We start from the raw sequence: 13345 nt of genomic DNA, 5'->3' as shown, positions 1-13345 counted from the left end.
TTTTATAAGCCTTTTTTGAGTGCCTTTCCAACAGCCTGTTAGGAAACCCAGCAGACAGTATCATGTGCATAATCACATGTGTTTTTGTCTCCTCTAAAAATCTGTTACTCATTTGTGAGGGAGGACTTGTCTTTACATTTTGACTCTTTCTAAAGAGACCACATTTATCCAGGTGACCACTAATTATTTTTTTCATCACTATTTCTACTGACTTGACTACTGCCAAATAACAGGGTTACAGCCCTTCAGTTCTGTATATCTTACGCAGAGCTTTTTTTTTTTTTTTTTTTAAATTGGCATCTCATTTGTCATATTGTTATGGTGAAATTTTAATAATTTTTAAAATGCCATTTTTCAGGCTAGCTGTGCCTACAGGCTAACCTGAGAAGCCTGTGTTTCCCCTACTGGCAAGCAGAGAGCGAGGATGGCTTCTGGGACATGGAAGAAAATAAATTTTCATCACACAAGGTAGTAGCAAGAAACGATAAGCTGCATACACTGACTGTCTCCAATCTCTAAGCAGAGTTCAAGCCTTCTTTGTGCAAGCAGAGATAAAAAGGTTAAAATAAAATAAAGTAAGAGAAAAGAAAGAAATCTAGAGTAAGAAGAATTTTCTTGGAAGTTTGTGCCACCATGCAGGATAGCTGGTGCTGAATCTCAAAAGTTTATCTTCCCATTAAGACTCTTTTCTACTTACACTCACAGAGAGTTGGTCATAAAAACACTTCATGTGCACTGATTTGTTGCTGAAGATTTTGTCTATGTACCCATTACAAAATCCATACAAATATATGAGACATTTCAGATGGAGACCTTAAAGTGACCTTCTGCTGGGAGGGTGTGCTCACAAAAAGTTTCAAAGGAGTCAAACCAACTGCACAAAACATCAGAGATTTGGATGGACAAAAGAAACCTCTCAGATGTTCATATGACCCTGAAAACCTTACTATCTGACTGGATGACAATTTGAATACAGCTATTCTTGCAGCTCCCCCGCACACTTGGAAAATGCTACCATGTTTGCTGTGAAGATGAGCTACAGTGCAGAGAGGCTCTGTGACTTGCTCTAGGTCTCCCCTAGAATTCAGTCAGGGAACAAGGACTGGGAAACCATTCTCCCAACCTCCAGCCTTGTAAACTAACAACTTATGAACTTGTATCCTTCAATACATGGAGGACAAACTAGCCTTCAGACACCTTCATAATTCCAGTGTTTATTTGGTATTAAAGCTACTGGAACCACCAAAACAACCATGTTACCATTGCACACACACACAAAAAAATCAGAAAATCAGCATCACGCTCTTATTCCATTCAACTAATATTCCTCCCTATTATTAAGGTTTCAGTCTTAATTTCAGGTTAACAAAATAGGTACATAAATTGTTTTTATACCCTTTTTCCCCAACTTTGAGAAGATGAACAAGAAGCCACCAAAATGTTACCTCTCACTAGATTTATCGTATAAGCGCAGTTATATATCAAACATGAGCAAAGGAAAGGTGAATGATTAATCCTCAGAGAGGCAAAGACTCATTATTTATTAAAAAAAAGAAAAAAAAACAAACCCAAAAGCAAACACAAAGGCAAATATATATACTCCTTTGGCTACTTTTTTCTGAGATGTCATTACAATGAAAACCAATGAAAACATCCCTGAAAGTAAAACAGAGCTGTGAAATTTATTACAGAAAGGGATACACTTACTTGCAATGGGTGTAGTGGATAATTAAGCCATACATCCCGCAGGTCCTGCAAACATTGAGAGATGCCTTTAATGCTCAAGGGAGTCATTTAACAAATTCCACAGTACTAAATAAAATGTCATTACTTGAAATACTGAACTATTTCAGATGCTGACTCTGCTTATTGCAAATTCAATAGTGCTGGCAAACTAATTTTTAAAATCGTGTATTTGCTGTTCAAACTGCCTGTAGTTCTCCCAATTAGCTTGTGTCAAAGAGGTGGAAAAATCCTTGAACCAAATAAAAAGTGGTTAAAGGAAGAAAAAGATTTGTTTAAGCCTCAGGACTAACTTTATTTGCAAGTACTCCTCAATAGCAAGTTTGATTTCACCAAAGGCAAAGACTAAAGAAAAAAATGAACACTTATTTTCTTCTATTTCATATAGGTTTTCTTCACTACAGGCACTGAGCAGCAAAAACACTGAGTTACGACAGGCTTCGCAATACTTTTATTTCTAATAAGCTTTGTCATTTCACAGACTCGGAGACTTTCAAGAAGGAGAATACTGTATAATTCATGCCCTCACCACTGCCACGTGTATTGTTGCAGGTTACTTTCCTTAGGCATTATATGGGAAAAATTCCAACTAACAGTGATGTAAGACACAGTATGCAAGAATGGATCAGACTTCAGTTATGCAATTGGGTAAATGCTGGATGAAATCCCCTGTATTTTTTTCAAAGATATGTTTACAACTTTTAGGGGTGGGATGATTTAACTGATGAAACAGGAATAGTCATTCTACATGTGCATCATTTCCCCAAAGCATGCTGCCTGGATCCACAGCACCCATCTCTGTTGTTAAGAGCAGCACTTTGAATGGAAGTCTGCATGTTTCCCACGCCACCCGCCCTTCCCTACCTGAGCCAACCAACCAACAGCACACCTGAGGAAACACCGTAATTTTTTTGCCTGAACCAGTGCAGCTTGCTGTCCTAAACATGCTATGCTACATTCAGTTTCCAGGAACTAAGTACAACAGGTGTATTCCTGTTCATTTGTGATTCTCAAGTAAAAAAATGGACAAGAAAGCATGTCTTCAGTTATTTTTAAAATGGAAATCAAATTATATAAATACATAAATACCTTGTCATTGAAAAGTAAACGTCCAAATAATTGTTTTGCTTCTTCTAGGCTCCCCTCTAGATAAACAGCTCCTATATGAAAGGACCAATACGTCAATGGTCAATAATGCATTAATACTTAGAAAATTACTAAGCACAGGGAAGTCAAAGATCTCTGCCTTCTTCATGTCCAATACATTTATTTTTTAAAAGCATGCTTTCTGTAGTAATACCTAATTTTCTAAGAAATTTAAAGCATGTTAAACACCAAAATAAATCAATGGTCATAAAATGCACAGAAAAACCTGAAATAGTTAAATCAGTGATAGAAAATGATACACCTAAAGAGCAAAGTTTAAACAAATTAGACCAGAAGCAATCTATTTCTAAAAGTAGTTTCCAGTCAACAGCTAACTATACCATATACATAGATAATGAAAGCCATGAAATACATTTCAATAGTTAGCAAATAATTGTCATTTATTCTGTACTTTCAACAACATTACATTTGGCATATAAATGATGTATCAGGACTATTCCAAACCTCAATGTCTCCCCAGTATCACAATAATACATTGTCTGAACTGGAAACTGCACCTCTGCATCTCTCAGTTTCTGGAGATTATGATACTTCCCCCCCAAACTGCATATACAGCCCTCACTAGCCCTCCACATGCCCTTTAGTAACAACCTCTGCAAAACTTGTGCTAGCATATTATATTGTTTGGGTGTACCATATACACTCTGTATCTGCACAGGCACTTTATAAATTCAGTATCAACATTTTGTCCTTTGATACTATTTACAGGAGGGCTTCTAAAAACCTCAAACTAGTTCTTGTAAGCACATCCATATAAAAGCAAAGGGAATACACAGCCACATGAAGAACACAGAGAAAGGAAGTCAATGTTCCCACATACAGGGAGAACATGGTTTGCCTTGCTGTGTCTTTCCCTCTCTCTTTCCTTTTAATTCCTCTCTAGGTCAACTACTTTCTTTGGACTCTTTGGAGAACAGTTTGGAGGTTTGTAAGACTATCTTGCTAGAGGCATATTATGAGAGCACAGAATTTCAAACAGGTCCTAGGCAGCCTGCTTATACTTTTGGTTATTATTTTCATCACAGGGAAGAAGCACCAGACTTTTAGAAAGGTTCTCAAGTAGGAGCTCCAGACCCCACATATACTTTTATAGTCCCTTAACAAGCTCCCAGATTTTAGCTATGGCCCTGACAAAATCTTATTGCTCAATTAACTTTGTGAACCACTTTGTATTGGAGGTTAAACAGCAAGCCTGCTCTCTTAGCAAATCACAATGCTTGCCAAATCATCCTCATCATTACATCCTAGACAAGCTGAAATATATGAACAAAGCCACAGATACATATCTAGTGTTCCTTTTCTGTTTGTTTTTTTATTTTTAAATTAAAGATCAAAGCACTCACGGAAAGCAAAATAGAGTTAAAGAAAACTCTTATTTCTTGATAAGATGAAATGCAATTTGGCCCAAGGCAGAATGCACAGAACTGCTGACAACTAAGCCAACTATGATCTATTTTTCAAAGCAGGACAAAATGCTTTAGGAGCTTGTGTAGCATGTAAAGACCTGGATCAGGGCTAAACCATTCCCATAGCTAATATCATGTACAGTACATTTGGATTAATATGAAGCCAAATCAGTGAGATTTAGCTTGCTTTGTGTATTCAAACAAGTGAAGTTTTATAAAACATGCTATTTAAAATAGAGCTCGTGTGGATGTAACAGATAAGATTTCCGCCTTCCTGCTTATTTGGTCACCGTGGTCAGGCAGTCCTGATTTCTTCTCCAACATAAATTTATCGACTAGTGCAGCCAGTCACTAATCAGCATCTTAGTGCCCAACAGCAAATTTGACACAACTCCCCTTCATCCTCAGCTAGAGGGTTTTGGTAGGTTCATTACACCAGCCATGGCATATTACCATGCTTTTTATTTGTAAGGAAAATACAAAGCCAAAAATATATTTACTTAGCAAATGTCATGTTTAATTCATAGCAGAAGGTTAGCAGGGCACAGAGGAAGCAGGCTGGTGACTTGGTTGGGAGTGCCTGGTGCATTCAGAAAGCAAGCTGCAGCGTTTAAAATTCAGGGCTGAAACGCGACTCCACATTTTGCAGGCCTCTGCAAGTACTATTGGAAGCAGCAAACTTGTACTTTCCCTGCCAGGCCATGGTGACTGAACTACTCCCCCCAGATGACTGCAGGTGGCAGGCCATGGTGGTGCAGGAGAGGTGGAGTTCTGCGGTGATGGACAGAAGCGCTACACCACAATGGTGTGAAATGGCAGGATACAGATGAGATTTTCTTTGTAATACTGCACACTCATGTGATACATGCAGCATATGTGCAGGAGATGGGAAGAGGTAAGGAAGATTTAAGAAGCTTTACTATCGCCTACCCTTACTAACACTACTCAACACAGACCCATGTCTCCTCCATCACAGTCAACATGGCACGTAGACATATTAAAACTTAACTGTCTGCACACACGAATACACACACTTTACCTATTAGGGCTTCAAAGCAGTTGGCCATGGCATGGCGGAGATCCGATTCCCTGCAAAGGTCTGGACCATGAGCATAAAGCATAAATCGATCTAGTTCCAGCTTCTGCAGAATATGTGCAAAGAGTTAAAACCATGGCTTTAGAAGTACAAGAGTACCAGTTCTAGTCACTAGAGTTCAATTACACTATTATTATGCGGCAACTGGGTCTGAGGGAACTTTAAAGCTTTTCTCCATAGTTTCAGTTCAGACATATGCTAAAATTAGAAGACTTCATATTTGTTTATCAGAGGCAAACAACTAGAGTGTGATAGCATGGGAAAGCTAGGAATTATCAAACCAAATTGTCAAGGGAAGCCAGATCAGAACATGTTACTAGTGAGATTTAGGAATGAGTTGAAGAGGAGGGCTGAGGGTGTGACAGAAAAATAGCCTGATACCGGCTGGATGGTGCAACATGCTGTGTTTCTTGCTGGTAGTTTGCCCTCATGTGATTTGCCTTCAGAAATGCCAAAGGAACATTCAAAGGGAGGGAAGTTAACACTGAGGAAAAGATTTTGCCTATAAGAAGAAGATAAAGTAGAACCATGAGGAACAGGGACTCTGGTAGACACAATCCATTGAACATCTGTCTTCTTCCTCTAAGAGTGCCAACAGGTGGCAGTAACAAAAGTCTCTGGGCACTGCAAGCAGGAGACTGATATTTTAACCCACAGTGCCACCTAGCTTTCTTTATCCTTTCAAACGTGCATCATTAACATTCATCTGTTGCCTAAACCACAGTTCTGCTTGTCAGTCAGAATCTCAGGTAGTGAGTCAGATATCTTATATAACATATGATAATTCTGCTATAGAAATGCAGGCAAGAGCTACTAGATTCTCTTTACATATTCATCTTTTTGACACAAACCCATTATTGAGATTTTTAAAGAATAGATTTGTGCATCTTGCAAAGTTTGGATGAGAACAGGTTCTTCCCAACTGAGTGTAAGTTTCTACTGACTAATTTTTCATTAACTTTCAACTTCATCCTCCTGGAGTATATTTAAGAGGTAAAAGTGGAGACTAAGTTGTTTGAGGTGCGTGGTTTAGACACATTTCAATTCAAAAAAAGGAGTCTTCCATTTTCAATGAATGAGAGCCTATTCGCTGCTCCAGAACACAGGGAATTACCAGTTACAATGTTCCATTGCACTTCATAAAGTGCAGGAGCACTCATTAGAGTCAACATTAAAAGTGGAACATCAATTGTTTTATATCGAATTTAAACTTCTTACAGTTTATTGTCATTTGTTCATGTTAACAGGTGTTGTTTGGGTGTTGGTGTGTCTCCCCCACCTCCAATGGCTTATCTTCATTTTCGGAGCTTGCATTCAGCTTTTTTTGCATGTGTTTTGCTTCTCATTTGTTGATCACAACATGTTTCAGATTATTTTTACAATTTCTGCTACAATGTCCCTTAGAAGCTACAGAAATTTATTGTTTGATCCTCAATTAAAACAGCATTCCACACACACGAGAGAAATTGATGAGCTGTGAATTACATTGAGTAAATAAACTGAATGCAACATGACACTGCAGGGGATAATTAAAGGGGATGAAACCAGGAATATTGTATAAGATATACGAGAGGAAAGAAGGGTAAGTTGGGAAATCAGGAATGTACAGATATCTAATATTTACAGTTTTATCTAATATAAATAAATACAGTTTAAAAAATGTTGCAATAATTTTTTTTTAAATTGTCCATGTACAATGATAAACACTATGAGCAGACATTAAAAATATATGAACTTTCCTGATGCAGGTGTTAAAATAGTAACACGAATTCAAATGTCAGGCAGTTCAATACCATATTTATAAAAAAACCCCTGATTTGAAACATTTCAATCAATTCATGCTTATGTAAATCATTAAAGAAAGCTTTAGAGAAAAATTATTGTGTTCACTGCCTACCCTATGCCTCTCCTGAGAAATGAGCAAAAAGATGACATGTTGGAAATCACGCAGTTTTTGCCAAAATCTCAAGACTGGATATGCTTGTTTAAATTACTGCGTGAATATGAACAGAGAAGATTAAAAGAGCACTTGAAAACTATCAGCAGTACACAGGGGACATGTTTGCACGCATGCGTGCATGCACAGCTTAATACATTACATCAGTAAGTCTCAGACTTTTTTAAAAAACATGCTAGCAAAATCAAGTATAAGGGAATACCAAATTATCTATGAATAGAGACTTAATCAACTTTCTGTATCATATTCCCACGCCCCAGTATCATGTAGAAAAGCTCTGTCATTCACAGAATTAAATGAAATAAAATTCAGAGGCATCTCAATTTTTCCCATGAGATAATACAGCTTTTCACCAAAAGCCTTTTTAACATATTTGTCTTTCACAGTGAATCTGAAAATGACTGTGTAGGTTAGGGAGCAGACAAAATTATCTCCCCCCACCCCCCACCCCCCCTTTCTGTACCACCTGCTGCCATGTTTTCCCCATGTACTCTATCAGGAAGTCCTTTTATAAACAACCAGTTTGTTTCTTTTTCTTCACTAAATTTCTACTACCCACTTCATTACCTGTGCAATTTAAAGCTAAATATAAACACACCTTCAACATAAGCATCCTAAAACCTATCCTTCTGCCTGCAAAAATTGCTCCTCCTAAAAACATGGTTTGGAGAAAACACTAAGTCCTACTTCATCTTTAAAATCTACTTTCAAATTGAAAAGAGTTCCTGTATCCCAAATCTTGTACACAAAACACAGTAAAGACACTGATGTTCAAAGCAGGCAGATCCCTCAACAAACAGTCCACGCGCTAATAGTACCCTACCTATGGGTGTCAAATACAGAGATGTATAAAACTGTACCTTAGCCAACATGGCCAGGTGTTGGTTCTGTACAATAGCAGTGCGGTACGTTGCTAATCCTCCTTCCTCCAAAGTGGGAAACAGGTAGTACAAGTGGACACTGGCAAAACAAAAATCAAATCGGATGCTGTCAGCATTTGGTTAAAAATGAAGCACATGTGTCTCTAGGGAACTGTGCCTTTCCCTCAGATCCTAGCTGCTAACACAGGTCCCTTCCCAAGGTGGCAACTCAGCTTGAAGTAAGGTAAAGAAACAAACATTAAAACAATGCTCAATAATATTTGACTGGATAGCATTGGCAGCAGGGGAGGAAGAGTGCCGTTTCTCTACTGGGCAGCACATAATCTCTAAATCCCTGCAGTGACATGCAGTTCCATCATCTGAAGGTTATCAGCAGCAGTGGGTTCAGCAAGGTTGACACCTAGAGGATGCTGAGGAATAAAGCACAAGGGAACCATCAGCCTTGAGAAACTGTGCCGCAGGTACGCAGTGCTTTAAGATGATACTACTGATGCAGGCTGGACCACCACTCAGGGTATTTGTTTTACAAGTTTCTTACAGCACTTTAGCAGGTGCTAATGGAGCCAAAGAACAGAACTCAACAACCTGTATTTATCAAATATGTGAAGTCATTAATACCACAGAAAAAAAAAAAAAGAGTAAAAATTATAGGCTTTCTACTGCCTTTAATGATATTTGTTATCATGCAAGTAAGATACTTCATAGAACAGAAACAAAACAAAAAAAGTAATTCAGTGATCCAACCAAGATCTGAGTAACAGATAAATGATTCTGAATATCTTCATATATGACTACCTAACCCATGTCAGAAAGAAATTAATACAGAGAAGTTAATACAGTTAATACAGAGAGGGTTTTCAACATCCCACAAATAAAGCAGTGGATGGCACTAATTATTAAAATATTTTATTAACCCAGTACACAAAGAGAAAAGTGCAGATGGATGCAGGATTATTTAAGGACAAAAATTGCTACAAAACTTAGAGCAATCTAAATCTAATCAAGCATCATAATTCACAAAAGCAGAGACCTGAAGTCAAGAGAGTTAGAAAAAAAATTCAGACTTAAATAGATGCTTACATGCTCTATTGAACAGAAATGTAGCTCAGGTTTTTTCTGACTCGAGACAAAAGTTAGCTCAGAAAGTCAACTGATGGTTGATGAACAATGACAATGAAAAATGTAAGACATTTTAATCAGCAAGTCGTCCATCTTATCAGCCTGTACTGTTGTACGAGAGAAAAGGCCATGGGTTTTAAGGGCACTGAAGACCTTTATAGACAAATAGCTTTTAATACTGAGTAGCTAACGGCTAGTAGAATGGAGATATAAGGGCAGTTTTGTTATTCATATAACAAACTTGCTTAAAGAGAAGCTTTACAGTAAACAAGACTACTCCCCTATTAAAAACAGTAGAACAAAACAGCTGAAAATGGATTATAATCTTTACTTTGTGCAACTGCCTGCCTCTAGTAACTCAGGTAAGAGAGGCCAATGGAGGTAACCAATAATATCACTGTATTCTTCACTGATTTCAGTATACTCAAAGCAGACCAAAACTGGAACAATTTTTGATGAATCACGTTTTTTTGTTATTACTTCTAAATAAATTACATTTGTGCTCAACTATTTTATTTACATACAGACATTACGGAAGCTACAGCCCTAATAACTGGAAATATAAGAATTGCAACATATTCAATATTACGAATAAATGCTTTTCACTTGCAACTAGAAAGAACTCATGGAAACAAAATGGCATGCTAAGAAAAATACCCTTCCTTTAAAAAAAGGGTACAAAGTTCAACTTGTCTGTAGCTGAATAATCTCTAACCCCAATCAACTTGAAATTGCACTCCATGAAACAGAAACTCTAGCTTTTCATTTTGTAATCTTCCTTGTTGTACCATCAGTACTGAAGGAATTTTCAAGAGAGCTGCGTGCAGATGTGCAGCTCTAAGTATCAGGCAGGACTGCAAACATACACAGTCATAAAGTAGACACTGCAAAGCTTAATAAGCCCAACAGTATGACAGTAACATACAAAGGTGAGGACTGTTGAAGAATTCCCCATTTACCTTGTTAAGAACTCCACCACAGCATCTCCCAGAAATTCTAAACGCTCGTTGTGGTTAATCCTGAAAAAGGCATTTTAAGGTTTACTATCATCTAAGTAACAAATGTTGGTTATTTACACAATACAATTAAAACAGAACAAATCAGACTTGATTGCTAATCAGCCATGATAGACATTTTTGCAGCCTCCCCCACCCTCTCTGGGTTACACTCGTTTCTAAAACAGAATAACAACTACCTGAATCTTGAAACTCAGGACTGACACCACCACCTTTGAAATTTTCAGATGTACCATTCTGAGCTACTGTCAGAGCTTAATAAATGGAGAAAGGAAACAGTACCATTGATTGGCACTGAGGTCGGGTTTCTTTGTCCATCAGACAGCACCAGGAGACTGAAACAAACAGCCTGTCTTCAGTGTTGTGCATGCAACTAGGGAAATGTACGTAATTAATATCAACACCAGCAGGGTATGACGACTCTGCAACAGATTCGTTGGTATGGCAGAGCTACAACGGAGTTAAGTACTTTCATTTTTCATAGCACCTTTAAATGCCCTGTTTTCTGTAACTTTCTTGAAGCTCAAAAGAAAAAATGGCTGTACAAGATGATGCATTCAAGCATGCCATTAAGCTAGTAGAATCTTATATTTCCTGTGTTTTCCTTTTCTTCTATCACTGCTCCTGATTTTCCTTTGTTTTGCATAAAGTTTCATTTCCTCCAAGCTCTCTCTCTGTAACAAAGGACTAACAGGACACAGCAGCCAAAGAAGGACGTGAGTTTGTCTTTGAATATATACAAATTTCTGCTCTACACATCAAAGCATGTAAGTAGCACCATTTTGACTTCACACATGATTGTAACAGAATCAAGGCCATTGCCACAGAGGGTTTTTTTTTCATCCGGAAGATCCTTCTCTAATGTCTGACAGCTTTTATCGTAATTTGTACTCCCCCAGCAATTATACAGTTACTCTAATTTCTGAAATAGCAGGCCTTTGTTATGGGCTGAAAGAATTCAAGTACCTCTGCTGTGTAAAACAATAAAGTGTGAGCAAAACTACAACTCCTCTGTGTAGCAACATAGAAAACACAGATCTCTCAGAAGTGGGATCTTATATTTGTGTGTTATTTTGTGAGAATTAATGCAATTTAGCCTTATCTCACATTATCTTATAGAGGGCTGAAATAAGCTTGAGGCTGACTCTCAAAGAAAAGGGCATGGTCTAGCTGAAACAGCACTTGGGGAACACTGCAACAATAATTTATTCAGAATTCAACTTCTCCCATTCCCGAGCTTCCTCCAAAATGATGACTCTTAAAAGGCCCAGTTATAGCACTAGTTATACACTAAAATACACTCTGCCCTCTAGTTCACACATTTAGGAGATTTCACATGCAACTGTTTCTTGCATTAGCCCTATGAGCTTTGTTTATTCACTTTGGCTAAATATGGTGCCTGTGGCTATAAACCACATCTTAAACATTATTTATTTGGACAGAATTCTTAGTGGTCATTTAAGGATTATTACATTACAACATTAATCGGTTTTGCATATCTTTAAATTGGACCAGTAAATCAGCAAAGTCCACGTTCAGTATCACACTCATGTTAACAAGGTGCCATGTCAGGAAGGTACTACTGTGAGGAAACGTGATGGAGTGTCCAATTTATAGCAATGATAACAATAACAACAAATCTTATTTTATTTGGCAGAAAGCAAAAAGGTAGCCTTTTAGTCCTCCTCATTTCAAGAATAAACAAAAATGATAGAATTATCTGTTAAAACCTTCCTCAGGAGTTTTCTGCTTGCATGACCAAACATTTACTATGTCACTGCTAATGGAGGTTCAGCACATCTTCATAATATAAAAGTGAATTGAAAATGACTTTTCATTTCAACTATTTGCAAAAGCTGTTGCTGACAGTAAGTTGGTTGTTTCTATTAAATATCTCCCTCTGCAACAACTTTCCTACTTGCAAACAATTATTTTCCCTACCTGGAAGGAGCTGGATCATCCTGTCCCAAACGAGACATAATATTTATCAGGGTGTTTATCCCTAGAAATATAAACAACACACTATTAAATAAACAACCACTATTTCAATTTGAATAGACTTAGAAAATAATTACTCAAAATGTTACTTTGTAGTTGCTGTCCACAAGATCATCCTGTTATTTCCAGGGTTTACTTAGAGCAAGTATAATCCTTACAGGTGCTCTCCGCCTAACTGATCGCAGTCTCATTACAATACTATCATATTTTTGCATTCAGACACCCTGATTAAAATACCACCTTTGTATGAAAAAGACATCCCAAACATTACATAAACAATTTACTTCATTACAGCTGAATATACTTTTAAGGGGTAAGGAATATTCTGCAGCAGACAGACCACATATTTTCACATTAATAAGACATTTTTACAAAATATCCTCCACTTTGCTCACCATATTGAGCAGCAAATTAAGGAAACAATACTTGCCAAAGATCAAAGAAAATACATCCTCCCACTTATTATCCTTGCTCTTTCTCAGCTCCCTACTTGTTGATTAATTTGCAAAATCCAGTCTTTTAGAAAGATCTCACTGGTGTCTGTGTATAACCATTGAAGTCCTCCACTGAAGGAAGCTCTCAGAAGAACAATGGCCAACGAAATAATAACGGACAAAAGGTTTTTATTACTGATTAAGTGTTCAGTGAGAGAAAAATGGTAGTGGTGTAACAAACAGCATACCTTTTTTTCTCATGTGCATATGGTGAACTTTTCTATCTCCATACTTTGGCTGTCGAATCCCACAGTTGGATAAGGAATTTCTGGCATGATCTGGATTCATTCCAAAGTTTAAGTGATGGCTTGGATGAGTCATGGCAAGCTATAAAGTAGCACATACAGGAAAAAAAGTCTTAGATGTATTTTCACAAATATAAGGAAAAAAAAAATCTTAGACTGGTAGCTAATAATTGTTATTTTTTAGTTTGAAGAAAGGCTATAAAGTGACATCATCAATTAGTAG

At 37.4% G+C, this 13345-nt stretch overlaps 1 protein-coding gene across 4 annotated transcripts in view; it reads right to left on the bottom strand.

Moving 5' to 3' along the window:
- The window catches only part of DROSHA (drosha ribonuclease III), a 77382-nt gene that overhangs the window by 16276 nt on the left and 47761 nt on the right, over positions 1-13345 (bottom strand). For all 4 annotated transcript variants that reach the window (XM_052781001.1, XM_052780983.1, XM_052780974.1 and 1 more), the window contains 7 exons: positions 13066-13204; positions 12327-12387; positions 10329-10388; positions 8230-8329; positions 5356-5458; positions 2833-2903; positions 1708-1752 (listed from right to left, as the gene is read on the bottom strand). In XM_052781001.1, coding sequence (XP_052636961.1) covers positions 1708-1752; positions 2833-2903; positions 5356-5458; positions 8230-8329; positions 10329-10388; positions 12327-12387; positions 13066-13204 — 579 coding nt within the window. The remainder of the gene's footprint in view (positions 1-1707; positions 1753-2832; positions 2904-5355; positions 5459-8229; positions 8330-10328; positions 10389-12326; positions 12388-13065; positions 13205-13345) is intronic.

This window comes from Harpia harpyja, chromosome 1 (assembly GCF_026419915.1).
Source record: "Harpia harpyja isolate bHarHar1 chromosome 1, bHarHar1 primary haplotype, whole genome shotgun sequence".
NCBI classification, from domain to species: domain Eukaryota; kingdom Metazoa; phylum Chordata; class Aves; order Accipitriformes; family Accipitridae; genus Harpia; species Harpia harpyja.
This window is presented reverse-complemented; position numbering and strand designations above follow the sequence as displayed.